The 16,564-nt window shown below is 38.2% G+C and overlaps 1 protein-coding gene across 1 annotated transcript; it reads right to left on the minus strand.

Moving 5' to 3' along the window:
* Nucleotides 1-10,719: 10,719 nt before the first annotated feature.
* LOC140522062 (olfactory receptor 5B2-like) lies at nt 10,720-15,427 on the minus strand. Its single transcript, XM_072637106.1, has 2 exons — nt 15,257-15,427; nt 10,720-11,694 (listed from the first exon to the last, which is right to left on the minus strand). The coding sequence occupies exons 1-2, from the start codon at nt 15,425-15,427 to the stop codon at nt 10,720-10,722; spliced, it is 1,146 nt and encodes a 381-aa protein (XP_072493207.1).
* Nucleotides 15,428-16,564: the final 1,137 nt, after the last annotated feature.

Consider the following 16,564-nt stretch of genomic DNA (forward strand, 5'->3'; position numbering starts at 1 on the left):
AATTTGTTGACTTCTGGGAACTGAGAGGGCTTCAATAATATCTCCTTGCCCAGTTGGGATGCCTCCTGTCCTAATCTTCTGCCTGCAAGCTTCGCGTGACACTGAAAAATAATTTTGCATTTACCATTTATGTAATTTATGTCCACTTACAAGTGTATATGTGATTTCAATGGGGACAGAACCACCATCCAGAGTAAAAGCAGGGACCTGCTAGAGCTCTCCCCCCAAACCCTTTAAAAAAACCTCTAAAAATAACTCTAAACAAATTCTAGAGCAGCCTAGCTCTCAAAATGAGAGAATGAAGCAAATTTCCAGCCCAGGACACTCTGGAAGGTCAACAGAAAGGATCTAACACACTGGTCTGGTAGTGGAGCTCAGTTAGGAGTGGGCCATGCCAGGCAAGAACAGAGTTGGAGCAGACCTTATGGGACTGAACTGTTATTGGCTGCTGGGGTTTTCAGACTTCTCAACCCACAAATGCCAAAGACAGCTTTGAATGTCGTTTGGAAAGGTCTCTTATCTAGCTGAAAGGAAGTGTGGCCCAGTCCCAGCTCAGGCCTGCCCATCCCTGGCCCCGGCCCCAGGGTGGTGGCAGCCACTGCCACAGCTGTCCAGCTTCTGGAGCCCTCCACTTAACAAAGAACTCAAAAATCAAGTAATTGATTCAGAAAATGAGAGAACAAGGGGAAAAGAAACAGATTATAGATTCTTTCTAGAGGAAGAGGTATTTACTTAAGTCGCTGATGACTAGCATACAATCAAAAGAAGACAAAAAAGCAAAAGCTCCTTCATCCAAGGACTCCAAGAAAAGTATGAATTGATCTTTGACCATGGCAAAGATCAAAAATATTTTTTTAAAATCAAGGAAGAGAAGTAGAGAAAAAAATGGGAATAGAAATGAGAGTGATGCAAGGAAATCATGACAAGTCAATAGTTTGCTAAACTCACCAAAATGCTGCAAAAAATAACACCTTTAAAATTAGACTAACCTAAGTTGTAAAAGAAGTCTAAAAAAGAGAAGAATGCCTTAAAAAGCAGAATGAACCAAATGGAAAAAGAATTCTAGAAGGTTGCTGTATATGTAGTTTCACTCAATAAAATTTAGCTCCTAATGGACACACTATTTCCTTTTTTTCTTAGAACTGGGCCTCGTGAGTTTGATGTTATATTTTCACAAACTCCTAAATTGTGTACATGATCATGTAGTTACAGAAACAAATAGAAAATGCTTTAAACATGTGCATGCTTGGGGTCACCACTGAAAAAGAGATTTGTGACAAAATTGAGTAGTTATTTATTGCTTCTGGTACCAATAAAAATCCAACTCCTTGTATTACAATTGTGAACCCCTAGAGAGTTTGTGAATGACTAAATGGGAAGCAGTGCACTAAATCATTTTCGCTCTACTCTTTGGAACTCTGCTGGCTCTGGCTCTGGCTCCTAGTCCAGTTTTTTACAAAGTAGATGCTTCCTGGACACTTGCTGAACTTCTTGAAAAAAAAATGAATGGAAGCTCAACTCTGACCCAAATGCCCCATGTGTGGGTAGTAGTGATGTCTCCAGAATGTATATTCTTCAAAACATTTGGATTGTCTCCTGATAATAATGATTGTGATTTTCCTTGTAGGTAAAAGCTTATTTTCTTTACTGAAAGCCTATCATGTATGCTGTACTGGCACATATAAAATGTAGTAATGAGAAAAGAAATGAAGAAAAACGCATTTATTTCATGCAAAATATGGGGCCAAGTGCGGGAAATACATATCGAAAGCAAAACGTCCCCTATTTTGAAAGGCTTACATTCTAAACAGGGACATGACAAATTACGTCATTTCAAATATGTGTATCTTGTGAAGTACCAGGCAACATCTCCAAAGCATTTTTTCCCATCTGGGAACATATCTTTTCCACAGGAGTTTCACTCCTGGATAATATCTTAAAAACTACTATTATTAATTATTCATAAATTAGTTTTGCAACAACAGCAGTGGTAGAAGCAGTTTCAGGACAGAAAATATCAAGGGTGAATTCAGACTGAATTCAGGTGTGTGTAGGTGCATCCTTATACAGTTTTTAGTATGTCAGGGTGAGCTAAACTACTCTGTTCTGAACTTCCAAGAACATTCAGCCTCATCTTCTCCCCTGTCATTTTTCTCCCTTACCACTGAAGCTACTTCTGCTATTGCCCCAACCTAATAAATTCATGTACACACAAACCCCTGATTACCTTCCTTCAATCTTCTTATTTTTTTCTTTTTTTCTAGTAATTTATTTTTCCAGTTACGTGTGAAGGCAATTTGTAACACTGATTTAAAAAAATCTGAGCTACAAAATTTTCTCCCTCTTCTTCCCGGCTAAGAAAGTAAGAATTTTAAATAAGTTATGTGTGTGCAATAACATAAAATATATTTCCAGATTAACCAGGTTGTGAAAGGAGAAACAGAAGAAAAGGAAAAAAAAACATGAAAATTATAAAGAAAGTTAAAATAACATAGTTCAATGGACATTCTGACTCAATCATTTCTTTCTCTGGATGTGGATAGCATTTTCCATCATACATGCTTTGGAATTGTCTTGGACAATTGCTCAGAAGAGCTAGCTAAGTTATTTAAAGTACATCATCACATAATATTGCTGTTACTGTGTACAATATTCTCCTTGTTCTGTTCATTTCACTTTGCGTCAATTTATGTAACTCTTTCCAGGTTTTTCTAAAATCTGCCTGCTCATCCCTTCTTTTTTGCGCAAGAGCATCCATGACATTCATATATCACAACTGTTCAGTCATTCCCAAATAGACAGGCGTACCCTCAGTCTCCAGTTCTTTGCCACCACAAAGTAAAGCTCTGCTATATTTTTGTACTTGTGGGTGCTTTTCCTTTTTTTATGACCTCTTTGGGATACAGACCTAGTGGTGATATATATATTTTAATTGATTTACTTAACTTTTAACATTCAGTTCCACAAAGTTTGGGGTTCCAAATTTTCTCCCCATTTCTCCCCTCCGCCCACCCCAAAACGCCAAGCATTCTAATTGCCGCTATCACCAATCTGCCCTCTCTTCTAACATCTCTCCCTTCCCTTATCCCCATCTTCTCTTTTGTGGGGCAAGTAGGGCAAGATAACTTTCTATACCCCACTACCTGTATTTCTTATTTCCTAGTAGCATGAACAGTACTCGATAGTTGTTCCTAAAACTTTGAGTTCCAACTTCTCTTCACCCCTCCCTCCTTACCCATTCCCTTTGGGAAGGCAAGCAGTTCAACATAGGCCATATCTGTGTAATTTTGCAAATGACTTCCATGATAGTCGTGTTGTGTAAGATTAATTATATTTCCCTCCATCTTATCCTGCCCTTCATTGCATCTATTCTCTTTTTTGATCCTGTCTCTCCCCAAGAGTGTTGACTTCAAATTGCTCCCTCCTCCCATTGCCCTCCCTTCAATTATCCCCCCCACCCTGTTTATCCCCTTCTCCCCCACTTTCCTGTATTGTAAGATAGGTTTTCATACCAAAAAGAGTGTGCATTTTATTCCTTCCTTTAGTCGAATGTGATGAGAGTAAACTTCATGTTTTTCTCTCACCTCCCCTCTTTTTCCCTCCACTAAAAAGTCTTTTGCCTGCCTCTTTTATGAGAGATAATTTGCCCCATTCCATTTCTCCCTTTCTCCTCCCAATGTACTTCTCTTTCACCGCTTAATTTCATTTTTTTAAGATATGATCTCATCCTATTCAATTCACTCTGTGCTCTCTGTCTCTGTGTGTGTGCGTGCGTGTGTGTGTGTGTATGTAATCCCACCAACTATCCAGATACTGAAAAGTTTCAAGAGTTACAAATGTTGTCTTTCCATGTAGGAATGTAAACAGTTCAACTTTAGTAAGTCCCTTATGACTTCTCTTTGGTATTTACCTTCTCATGCTTCTCTTCATTCTTGTGTTTGAAAGTCAAATTTTATTTTCAGCTCTGGTCTTTTCATCAAGAATGCTTGAAAGTCCTCTATTTCATTGAAAGACCATTTTTTCCCCTGAAGTATTATACTCACTTTTGCTGGGTAGGTGATTCTTGGTTTTAGTCCTAGTTCCTTTGACTTCTGGAATATCATATTCCACACCCTTTGATCCCTTAATGTAGAAGCTGCTAGATCTTGTGTTATCCTGATTGTATTTCCACAATACTTGAATTGTTTCTTTCTAGCTGCTTGCAATATTTTCTCCTTGACCTGGGAACTCTGGAATTTGGCCACAATGTTCCTAGGAGTTTCTCTTTTTGGATCTCTTTCAGGAGGTGATCTGTGGATTCCTTGAATACATATTTTGCCCTCTGGTTCTAGAATCTCAGGGCAGTATTCCTTGATAACTTCATGAAAGATGATGTCTAGGCTCCTTTTTTGATCATAGCTTTCAGGTAGTCCCATAATTTTTAAATTGTCTCTCCTGGGTCTATTATCCAGGTCAGTTGTTTTTCCAATGAGATATTTCACATTCTCTTCCATTTTTTTCGTTCTTTTGGTTTTGTTTTGTGATTTCTTGGTTTCTCATCGAGTCATTAGCCTCCATCTGTTCCATTCTAATTTTGAAAGAACTATTTTCTTCAGTGAGCTTTTGAACCTCCTTTTCCATTTGGCTAACTCTGCTTTTGAAAGCATTCTTCTCCTCATTGGCTTTTTGAACCTCTTTTGCCAATTGAGTTAGCCTATTTTTCAAAGTGTTATTTTCTTCAGCATTTTTTAGGTGTCCTTTAGCAAGGTGTTGACCTGCTTTTCATGCTTTTCTTTCATCTCTCTCATTTCTCTTCCCAGTTTTTCCTCCACCTCTCTAACTTGATTTTCAAAATCCTTTTTGAGCTCTTCCATGGCCTGAGCCCACTGAATATTTATTTTGGATGTTTGGGATATAGAAGCCTTGAATTCTATGTCTTTCCCTGATGTTAAGCATTGTTTTTCCTCACCAGAAAGGATGGGAGGAGATATCTGTTCACCAAGAAAGTAACCTTCTGTGGTCTTATTTTTTTCCCTTTTCTGGGCATTTTGCCAGCCAGTGACTTGACTTCTGAGTGTCCTCTCCACACACCTCGCCTCCAGACCTGCCCAGCCAGAACTTGGGGTCTGAGATTCAAATGCTGCTCCCTAGCCTCAATGTTTTCGGAGCGGACAGGGCTGCTATTCAGTGTGAGATTAAATTTAGATGCTCAGGTGGGCTCAGGGCCGCCACATGGGGCTCAGTTCCCTCAGGGTGTTTATGTGGAGACCTTCAACAATGGATCTGAGCTCCTGCCTGCTTTGGTAGCCCTTGTCTGCTGCCGCCTCTGCTGCTGCCTCCCGAGGGGGCCTGAGTCGTTGGGACACCCCACTCCCCTCTCAGCCAACCCAAAAGATCCTCTCACTGACCTTTGGCACCTGTGGGTGGAAGGAACTGCGTGGCTGCTGGAGATTCTGTTCCTGGAGCCTGCTCAGATCTCCTCTCCTCGGTGCCACGTGGCCAAGGCAGGACTGGTCTCTGCTCCGGATCCAGTGCACAACTTACCTTTCAGGTCAGTTTTTCAGGTCTCTCTGGAACAGAAATCTCCTCTGCTCCATTGTTCTGCGGCTTCTGCTGGTCCATGATTTGTTAGAAGTTCTTCTTTACAGCCATTTTATGGGCTGTGGGTAAGGAGCTAGCATATGTGTATCTTTCTATTCTGCCATCTTGGCTCCTCTCCCCCCGAGTAGTGATATTGTTGTATCAAAATGTATGTATAGTTTAATTGTCCTTTCGACATAATTCCAAATTGCTCTCCAGAATGGCTTCGGCGTCTATTAAAATAATCATATCATTTCTGATGGTCAGTTATGTTGATAGTTTTCCTGATATTTAACTGACCCTTCATTCCTAATATGAATCCCACCTGGTCATAGTGTATGATCCTGGTAACATATTGTGGCAATCTCCTTGTTATTTTTTTATTTTAAATCTCTGCATCCACTTTCATTAGGGAAATTATTCTAAAATTTTCTTTCTCTCCTTTGACTCTTCCTGGTTTAGGTGCCAGCAGCACATGTGTATCATAAAAGTAATTTGGTAAGACTCTTTCACCTATTTTTCCAAATTGTTTGTATGTATTGGAATCCCATATTCTTTGAATATTCAGTAGAATTCACTTGTGAATCCATCTGGCCCTAGAGATTTTCTGTAGGCAACTCACTGATGGCTTATTCATTTCTTTTTCCTAAAATGGTGTTATTTAAGTATTCTGTTTTCTGTTAATCAGGGAAGTTTATATTGTTGTAAACATTCATCCATTTCACTTAGATTGTGAGGTTTATTAGTATAAAGTTGGGAAATAGTTTTTAATTATTGATTTAATTTCTTCCTTACTGGTGGTTAATTCACCCTTTGTATTTTTGATACTGATAATTTTGTTTTCTTTCTTTTTTAAACCAAATTAATCAGTGGTTTATATATTTTATAGATGTTTTTTTTTTTCAAAAAACCAGCTCTTAATTTTATTTATTAATTCAATTGTTACTTTCACTTTTGTGAATCATTCCTTAAATTTTCAGTATTTCCAATTTGGGCTTTAATTGGGTATTTTTAATCTCTTCTTTTTCTGGTTTTTTGGTTGAAGGCCCAATATAATGATCTGCTCTTTATCCACTTTCTTGATGTAAATGCTTACAGTTACAAATTTTCCCCTAAGAAATGCTTTGCCTAAATCCTATCTCTTTGCATTTAGTGACTCACTGTTGTCATGCTCTTTGATGAAATTTTTTATTTTTTCTATGACTTGTTGTTTGACTCACTTACCCTTTTGTTTTTACTTTAAGTTAAATATGTTATTTTTCCCAATTAAATGTATAAACAATTCTACAATTTTTTTTCAAATTTTGAGTACGAAATTCTTTCTCACATTCCCTTTCTGCAAAACTCCTTTTCATGTAGCTCATGCTGTGAAAGAAAATACAAATAAAAAACCAAACAAGAAAAATAAAGAAATATAAGAAAAGTATCTTCAATCTGCATTCAAGCTCCACCAATTCTTTCTCTGGAGATGAATAGTACCTTTCATAATAAGTCCTTCGTAATTGTCTTGGATCATTGTATTGCTGAAGATAGCTAAATTATTCAAAGTAGATATTTATACAATATGACTGCTTCTGTGTACAATCTTCCACTTCTGCTAATTTCATTTTATATGAATTCATGTAAGTCTTTCCAGATTTTTCTGACAACATCCTGCTTATCATTTCTTGTAGCACAATAGTATTCCATCACAATCATATACCACAACTTGTTCACCCATTCCCAAGTTGATTGGCCTTCCCTCAATTTTCAATTCCATTGTCACCACTTCAAGGGACAAACTATCTGGCTTAGAGGCCTCACTTTTAATCACTGAGCAATTGGCTTGCTGAGCCACACCAATGAGTCTCACATACTAATCTGTGCTGGGAGACAGGCCTCCTATTGGGTTGCCTCAATAATTCCTGCACTGGGCTGCACTCCCCTTTTCCCAAGTGAGATAAACTCAAGTAAACTTGGGCTTGAAAATTGTTTCACACCATCTTTTGTGGGTGCTGTTGCTCTAGAATTTGTTTTGAGACATGACTTAAAATGCTCTTTCAGGGGAAACTTGGGAGAGCTCAGGCTCCTTCCTGCCTGTTCTCCACCATCTTGGCTCTACCCCATCTTCTTCCCAACTTCTAGTCAGATCATCACTACTACTGTCTTTGAAAAAGCTTTGGATAACTCTATTTTTCCACTCATTATACCTACGATCTCCAGAAGAAACCATTCTTTTCTGGCCACCAGACCCCTCAAACTGTTTTCCCCCCACAATTACACTCAAATTGCACTGTTACGTATTTGCAGCAATTTACATATGCCATCTCATTAGATCTGAACAATAACTGTGTAAGATGGAAGCTATTAAACTCATTTTACAGATGGAGAAACTGAAGATGAGCGAGGTTAAGTGACTTAACCACGGTAACAGAGTTATTCAATAACTATTGTAGCATTCAAAGTCTCCTTGACTACAATTTGAGATCTCTACCCTCTACATGACCATGCTACTTAGTGAATCATAAACTCTTTGAAGACATGGACTGTCTTGCTTTTGGGTTTGTTTGTTTATTTATTTTACTGCTAAGCAGAGTGCTTGATACTTGAGAAATAATTAATATGTTATACATTCTTTTTTTTGAAGCAAACATGGAAAAGAGTGGGAAATCAGAAACAAAAATTCGTAGAACCTGCCCTTCATGGAGGTCTTGAAGAGATAGACACTAAGAATAAGAAATAAAGAAATAAGTTTGTCTCATTAGATTAATCCATAAGGATATTTATATTTTTAAATATCCTAACTATTTCACATTTCGTTTCAAACTTGTTGAGACAGAGTGCTTTACTTTTTATGTTTTGCAATCCATATTCATAATGACAAATGAGGATTTAGACAAATGAATCAAAGAGTTTACTATGTCCCAATAGGGACCCAGATATGTGGAAGCAGTAGTACTATGTAAACACAAGGCCAGGCACTAAAAGTCCAGAGGGAAATCTTGGAGGGGTAGAGTGACAGAATCACTGAATCTTAGAGTCTGAAAGCTCCCAGTAGTCATTAAATCTAATCCATGCCTGCAAATAGAATGTAAAAAGTATTTACTCCTCATGAAGACCTGCAGCGAATGAAAATTCTGCCAATTTTAGATAGCATCATTTGATTGAAAAAGTTTCCTTGCATGGAATCAAAATTTATGTGCGATAATTCCAGCCATTGCTCATTGTTTTGCCTTCTAGGGCTAAATAGAATATGTCTAATCATTCTTCCACCCATCTTCAAGTATTCCATCGACCGATACTTAAATTTTCATTCTCCAAGGTATATTCAATTCCTTAACTGTTCTTCATATAGAATAGTAAACATTCTCTATCAAAAATGTGACACCCCGCCAGGATTGAATAAGATGCTCAGATCTACACTGAACGGGATAGCAATATAATTATCTACCTCTTTTAGGGCAATATATTTATCAGTGTGGACATATATGGCAGTATTATTATTCCTTTTGAGTACCACTATTGACTGGCATTATACCAGTAGCCCTCTAATATTAATGAACTTCTTTCAGATGAAAAGTAAAAGTAACCTAGGGCCAGTTGATTTGAATACAAAGCAATTCAGATCCCAAAGGGAGATGGTATGGAGTAGGGGAAGGAATACCAAATACATACCAAAGTCCTTCAACCCCCAACAGGCCTTCTGGGCTCACAAGGACCAAGTTTAATACTAAAAAATGATCTTCGCAACATGATTTCTTTCTTTCTTATAAGCTCATTACTCTCACAATAAAAATCTGCAGTAAAGAGAAAATGAAGCGCAAAGGTCTGAGAACAACAAATTTATTAGCAAGCTCAGCAACAGTATATAGAAGGCATGTGAGAATCCTCATTAGCCAAGGATTCATCTGACAGTCAGAGAAGCTCTTTTATATGGTTGGTTACATAAGATACCAGATGCGGTGCAGTAATTCAGACTAAACTAAGACTGTTATTTGTCACGCAAAGATTAATGATGGCTTTCTCTTGGCTTGGCTGAGCTGAGGCACATCCAAAGCAGAAAAAACATCTTTGACTAACGTCTTCTGGAAAGTGGTCGTTGGCCAGCATCCCATGACCCTGTTGACTAATGTACCTACAACGTCAGTAAAAGTTCACAGATTTTGAGTATTTGTGGTTGGACTTTAGATCATAGGAATAGGGAAATTAAAATCTTACAAATTTTTACAAATTAGTGATTCACAATTAAGTCTAAATTCGTTATACATATATTGATGCCAGTAGTTTTCAATCAGTAATTTATAAATACTACAAAATAATGAGGGTATCAATTTTCAATTCCACTTTACCTTCAAAGAGAGTTGTTCCTAGAAAATTAACTTACTTGTTGAAAGTATAGTGTGTTGCCAAGTTTCTCCTAGTATGTTCAGGATGGCTCTCCAGCTCCTATAATTCAATTTAGCAAATATTAAATAGCCTTTAGTTCATCCCACAGAAAGATCAAAAGATTCTTTTAAAAACTCTCACAGAATCCTTATTTAGACACACAAACACATAAAGAACCCAAGGACCTGTTAACTACAGTGCAATTGATATTGAGGTGAATATCAGGATGCTATGCAAATATAACAGTACAATAACTCCACAGTATCAAAGTTCTCTCCAAGTTTGAAGGACCACACTGGTTTATACTCCTTCCTAAAGGCAGCCATCCTGAAGTAGTGTGTTGGGGCCACTACCAAGTGGCTCACAAAGAGATCATTGTATTTTAAGGAGGAATATTTAGACCATATAAATCAGTAAATTGAAAAATCAGGCGTAATTCAGCAATGTTGGAACTGATCTTCCTCTTATGATATTGCACGTGTGTGTGCATGCCTGTGTGGGTGTGTAGACATAAATACTTACATAGCAAACTTATGAGATAGGCAATATTCTTAAGGCCCTTTAAACATGAGGAAAGAGGCTGAGACTTTAAGTGATTTACCAAAGGTTGTACAAATGACAGTATCTGAGACAGAATTTAAATTCATGTCTATCCTAACTTCAAGTCCATGAAACTTTTTAATATGTGGTGTTGCCTCTGAAAACGATTTAATTATACTTCTCTGTGCGTAATAAAATGTACTGATTTATGGGTTCAATTGAAGAGTGAGGAAGGTAGAGATTCAATTTTCTAAACTAAAAATGATCTAATTGAGGTGGTTTTCCTCTCACAGCTTTCCTGAAAGCATTATTGACATCTTTGTTCCTCAGACTACATACTAGAGGGTTCAACATGGGGATAACCATGGTGTAGAACACTGATACCATTTTGTCTGAGTCCATTGAATGGATTGAACTGGGTTGGAAGTACATGAAGATGATTATTCCATAAAATATGGACACTGCTGTCAGATGGGAAGCACAGGTGGAGAAGGCTTTCCGGCAGCCTTCAGCAGAATGGATCTTCAAGATAGTGATGAAGATTAACAAGTATGAAACAAATATGACAAGAAATGGGGGAAAAGCTGTGAATGATGCTACGATAAATATTACTGACTGAATGAGATGAATATCAGAGCAAGAGAGAACTAGGAGAGGGGGAACATCACAAAAAAAGTGACGAACCACATTGGAGTTACAGAAGGAAAGGCTAAATGTGTTACCTATGACTATGGAGGAGATTAGAAAGCCACAGATATGAGAAACACCGGCCAGATGTACACATGCAGTTGATGTCATGATAGTGGTGTAATGTAGGGGCTTGCAGATAGCTGTGTGGCGATCAAAGGCCATGGACGCTAAGAGAAAACTTTCAGTAGTAGCAAAGGCTCCAAAGAAGAACAATTGTGTAGCACATCCATTGTAAGAAATAACTTTGTTGCCTGTGAGAAGCCCAGACATCACCTTGGGAGTAATAGCTGAGGAGCAGCCAAAATCCACCAGAGAGAGGTTACTGAGGAAAAAGTACATGGGGGTGTGGAGGTTGAAATCCCAGGATATCAGAGCTACCATAGCCAGGTTCCCTACCAAGGTGATGAGGTAGATGAGGGTGAACATTATGAAAAGAGGAACCTGAAGTTCTGGAACATCTGTTAATCCTTTGAGGATGAAGTCATTCACTTCAGATCTGTTCTCTATAGATGTTATTTGAGAGTGTTGCCTGTCGTTTACCTGAAATAAAAGAGGAAACATCAGAAAAATTCACTCTATATGATGAATGAGTCCAAGTCAAAAAACTTGGTATGTGAGGGGCAGAAAAAGGAATTAAGGGACCAAAAGAATAAAGCCAGTTGTCATTGCAGTTACCCTAGCTCCCCAAAATCCATGGATTCAGTTTCTCAGAGTTCTTTGTGAATTAATTCCCCAGTATTTTCTGTTTATTACAGTCTTAACAGTCTGCAAAGTGGAATTTCCCACTTCAGGAAATAAATCCCTTCTTGTTTGCCAAAAATGGGAATAAGAGGGGGAAAAGCCAAGACGGCAGAGCAGAAGGACAGATCTGCTGTACCTCTCTAACCATAGCTCATAAAATACCTGTAAAAATGACTCTAAACAAATTATAGAGCAGCAGAAGCCACAAAACTACAGAATGAAAGAGATTTCCAGCCCAAGGCAGCCTCGATGGCTTATAGGAAAGGTCGATCTAAGCTGAGTGCAGCCCACTGAACGCAGTCTAGCCTTGCCCACACTGCGCAGCATGGACAGGACCAGAGCAGGACTCAGTGCTCAGAATCACGGGCAGCAACTGTGGTTCCCAGATTTCTCAACCCACAAACATCAACGACAGCTTCAAAGGTCAATGAGAAACCTCTCTTACCTGGGTGAAAAGGGAGCAGGGTCCTGCCCTATGCCCAGCCTCAGGTGGCCCCAGGTAGTGACAGCATCCATTTTTGGAGCCCTAGCCCTAAGGTTTCTGCGGAAATTGAGCTGCTGAGATTGATCTCTGTCCTGAGTGGTGGTCCTGCAGTGACAAGGAGCACTGACTGGTGGAGCTGGTGGATGTTTGAGAGAGGAAATTCTACTTGCAGGAGAGGAGTAAACACCTCTACCTTGATTGTGCCATGGTCGAGGAATTGCGAATACATAGGTCCTCAGAGTATACCCTCCATTTGACAAGCAACCCAAAAGTCAAGTAACTGACTGGAAAAATTCCCCAAAATGGAAAAAAATAAAACTACAGAAGACTACGTTCTTGGTGAACAGGTATTTTCTTCCATCATTTTTGATGAGGAAGAACAATGCATATAATCAGAGAAAGACATAAACGTAAGGCTTCTGCATCCAAAACCTCCAAAATAAAAATATAATGGTCTCAGGTTATGGAAAAGGTCAAAAAGGATTTTGAAAATCAAGGAAGAGAGGTGCAGGAAAAACTGGGAAGAGAAATGAGAGTGATGCAAGAAAATCATGAAAAGCAAGTCAACAGCCTGCTTAAGGAGACCCTAAAAATGATGAAGAACCTAACACCTTTAAAAACAGACTAACTCAAATAGCAAAAGAGATCCAAAAAGCTAATGAGGAGAAGAATGCTTTAAAAATCAGAATTAGCCAAATGCAAAAGGAAGTTCAAAAACTCACTGAAAAAAGTAGTTCTTTGAAAATTAGAATAGAGCAGAAGGAAGCTAATGACTTTATGAGAAACCAAGAAATCACAAAACAAAACCAAAAGAATGAAAAAAAAATGGAAGAGAATGTGAAATATCTCATTGGAAAAACAACTGACCTGGAAAATAGATACAGGAGAGACAATTTAAAAATTATGGGACCACCTTAAAGCCACGATCAACAAAAGAGCCTAGACACCATCTTTCATGAAATTACCAAGGAAAACGGCCCTGTTTTCTAGAACCAGAGCATAAAATAAATATTGAAAGAATTCACCCATCATCTCCTGAAAGAGATGCCAAAAGAAAAACTCCTAGGAATATTGTAGCCAAGTTCCAGAGTTCTCAGGTGAAGGAAAAAATATTGCAAGCAGCCAGAAAGAAACAATTTGAGTATTGTGGAAATACAATCAGGATAACACAATATCTAGCAACTTCCTCATAAAGGGATCAAAGAGCTTGATTATGGTAGTCCAGAAGTCAAAGAAACTAGGATTCAGACCAAGAATCACCTATCTAGCAAAACTGAGTACAGTATACTTCAGGTCATTCAATGAAATAGAGGACTTTCAAGTATTTTTGATGAACATAACAGAGTTAAATAAAAAAAGTTGACTTTGAAACATAGGAATCAAGAGAAGCATGAAAAGGTGAACAGGAAAGAGAAATGATAAGGGATTTACTGAAATTCAACTATTTATGTTCCTACATGAAAGATAATATTTGTAACTCTTGAAATTTTTCTCAGTGTTTGGTTAGTTGGAGGGATTACATACATACAAACAGACAGAAGGCACAGGTTAAGTTGAATAGGAAGAGATGACATCTGAAAAAGTAAAATTAAGGGGTGGGAGAGGAATATATTGAGAAGAGAAAGAGAGAAATGAAATAGGGCAAATTATCTCTCATAAAAGAGACAAGAAAAAGAAGGGAAAAGGGTGGGAAGAGAGAGGGAAAAAACATCACATTTGGCTTAAGGAAGGAATAACATGCACACTCAATTTGGAATGAAAATCTATCTTACACTACAGGAAAGTAGGAGAGATGGTGATAAATGAGGTGAGGAGAGGTGATAGAAGGTAGGGCAAATGGGAGGAAGGAGTAATTAGAAGTATATACTTTTGGGAGGGACAAAGTCAAAAGAGAGAATAAAATAAATAATGGGGGGCAGAATAGAATGGAAGGAAATATAGTTATTCTTTCACAAAATGACTATTATGAAAGTCTTTTTCATGGCTATACATGCATGGCCTATGTTGAATTGCTTGCCTTCTCAGTGGGGATAGGAGGGAGTAAGGAAGAGAAGATGGAACTCAAAGTTTTAGGAACAAATGTTGAGAATTGTTTTTGCATGCAACTTCGAAATAAGAAATATAGATACTGGGGTATAGAAATCCATCTTACCCTAAAAAAAAGAGAAAAGATGGGGATAAGGGAAGGGAAGGGCGTGAAAGAAGGAAGGGCAGATTGGGGGAAGGGATAATCAGATTGCATGGTGTCTTGGCGCGGGAGTCGGGGAGAGATGGGGAGAAAATTCTGAACTCAAAATCTTGTGGAAACGAATGTTCAAAACTAAAAATAAATAAAGTTTAAAAAAAAATCCACATAAGAAGGGGGCTTATTGTTGCTTTGGTTTGGAGAACCATCATTTTCTCATGAATATCCTTTATTCTGATAATTAGAGAGAAGAAGAAGAAAGGACAAGAAGGAAAAATAAAATAAGAGGAAAGTTAAAAGAAAGAGAGAAGAGAGGAAAGTATCAAAGAAAGTTGGCTGAGATTTCCTCGGATTCTCTTAGGTTGAGTTTCATTGTTGTGGTAAGGTCTATACAATTTACTGAAGTTACCAGTTCCTGAAGAAGTACAGCTTCCAGTTAAAACCAGTTGCATGGTTGTGGGAGTCATTATTCAGTAAGGCCATTGGTGGATCACATTACAATATACATGATATCTAAATCTGTTTTCTTCTTATAGTTTGCCCTCTTTTTAATTCTCTCCCATTCCCAGCATTAAAACAAAAGTTGACCATAAACAGGGACACTTTGTCCTATTCACATGCTTTCTGGGTCCCAGAGAAATCTTTGATTTTTGGTTTAGATTCTTTCAAAGCTCAGATAAAATCCCACCTACAGAATGCCTTTCCCGTTCTTTCTCCTTTCTTAGGCCTTGCATCTTTTGATTAACTCCAGTGTACTTCTGGATATAATTTGCATGTTGTCTAGAGATGGTGAACACCTTGAACATAGGGATTCTATTCTGATCATTCTTTCTCTTCTCGGTGCTCAGTATGGTGCTGGACATATAGCAGGCATCTAATAAATGTTTATGGGCTCACTGATTAGTCAATTGTAAACTTTCCTTTCTGAACTAAGCCAAGGTACTTAGATGTGAAAAAATACTGCAGTAAGGGAAAAAGGAGAGATAACCAATGATGAATGCTAAAGCAGAACTGAACTTAAAATAATAGAGTCAGAAGAGTGCCAGGGCTCAGGATGAGTTAAGGGAAGTCCAGACAGCTAAAGATTATCAGATACTGGGGTTTTTGAAATTGCCAATTTGGGGATTAAAAGATAATCAAATAGGAACTGGACTAATTTTCCAGATGGACAGGACTAATACAATACATATGGAGAAAAGGCAAAGATGTTAAATTTGTATTTGCTTCTATTTTTTGTGAGAAGGAGAATGTTTTTTTTGGATTTAGAAGTGATCAACTGTGATTTGGAGGGAGTTGATACTATAGATAATAGGAACTGGCACTGATATTAGTAAAAAAGAAGGGAAAAAGCATTTATATAGTGTCTGTTAAATGTCAGTCTATGAAACATGGACAGTCTACCAGCGCCACACCAGGAAACTGAATCGCTTCAATTTGAACTGTCTTAGGAAGATCTGAGGATCACCTGGCAGGATAAGGTATCAGACACTGAAGTCCTTGCTCGAGCTGAACTACCAAGCATTCAAACTATGCTTCAGAGAGTGCAACTCCCATGGGCTGGCCAAGTTGCTCCAATGCAAAATGTGGGCTTGCCAAAAAGACTATTTTACATAGAACTCTCATAGGGCAGGCGATCACATGGTGGTCAGTAGAAGAGATACAAGGACACTCTCTAGGTCTCTCTCAAGAACTTTGGATTGACTGTGCAACATGGGAGACACTGGCACAGGACCACTCAACATGACATGCCCACGTCAGACAGACAGGAGGAGCAAAGCAGAATTGAGACAGCACAAAGTAAATGTTTGGTGCCCAAATTTGGAGTACCTACCCCCAAAATTCATACGGACTATTTGTGCCCAACCTGAACTCGTGTTGGTCTGATCAGCCACAGGTGGACACACTGAAACTTCACTTTATCATGGTGATGTCATTTTGGTCCTCTTCGAAAACGAAGGACAACAACAAACCAACTATTAAATGTCAAGGACTGTTCTAAG

This window comes from Notamacropus eugenii, chromosome 2, assembly GCF_028372415.1.
Source record: "Notamacropus eugenii isolate mMacEug1 chromosome 2, mMacEug1.pri_v2, whole genome shotgun sequence".
NCBI classification, from domain to species: Eukaryota; Metazoa; Chordata; class Mammalia; order Diprotodontia; family Macropodidae; genus Notamacropus; species Notamacropus eugenii.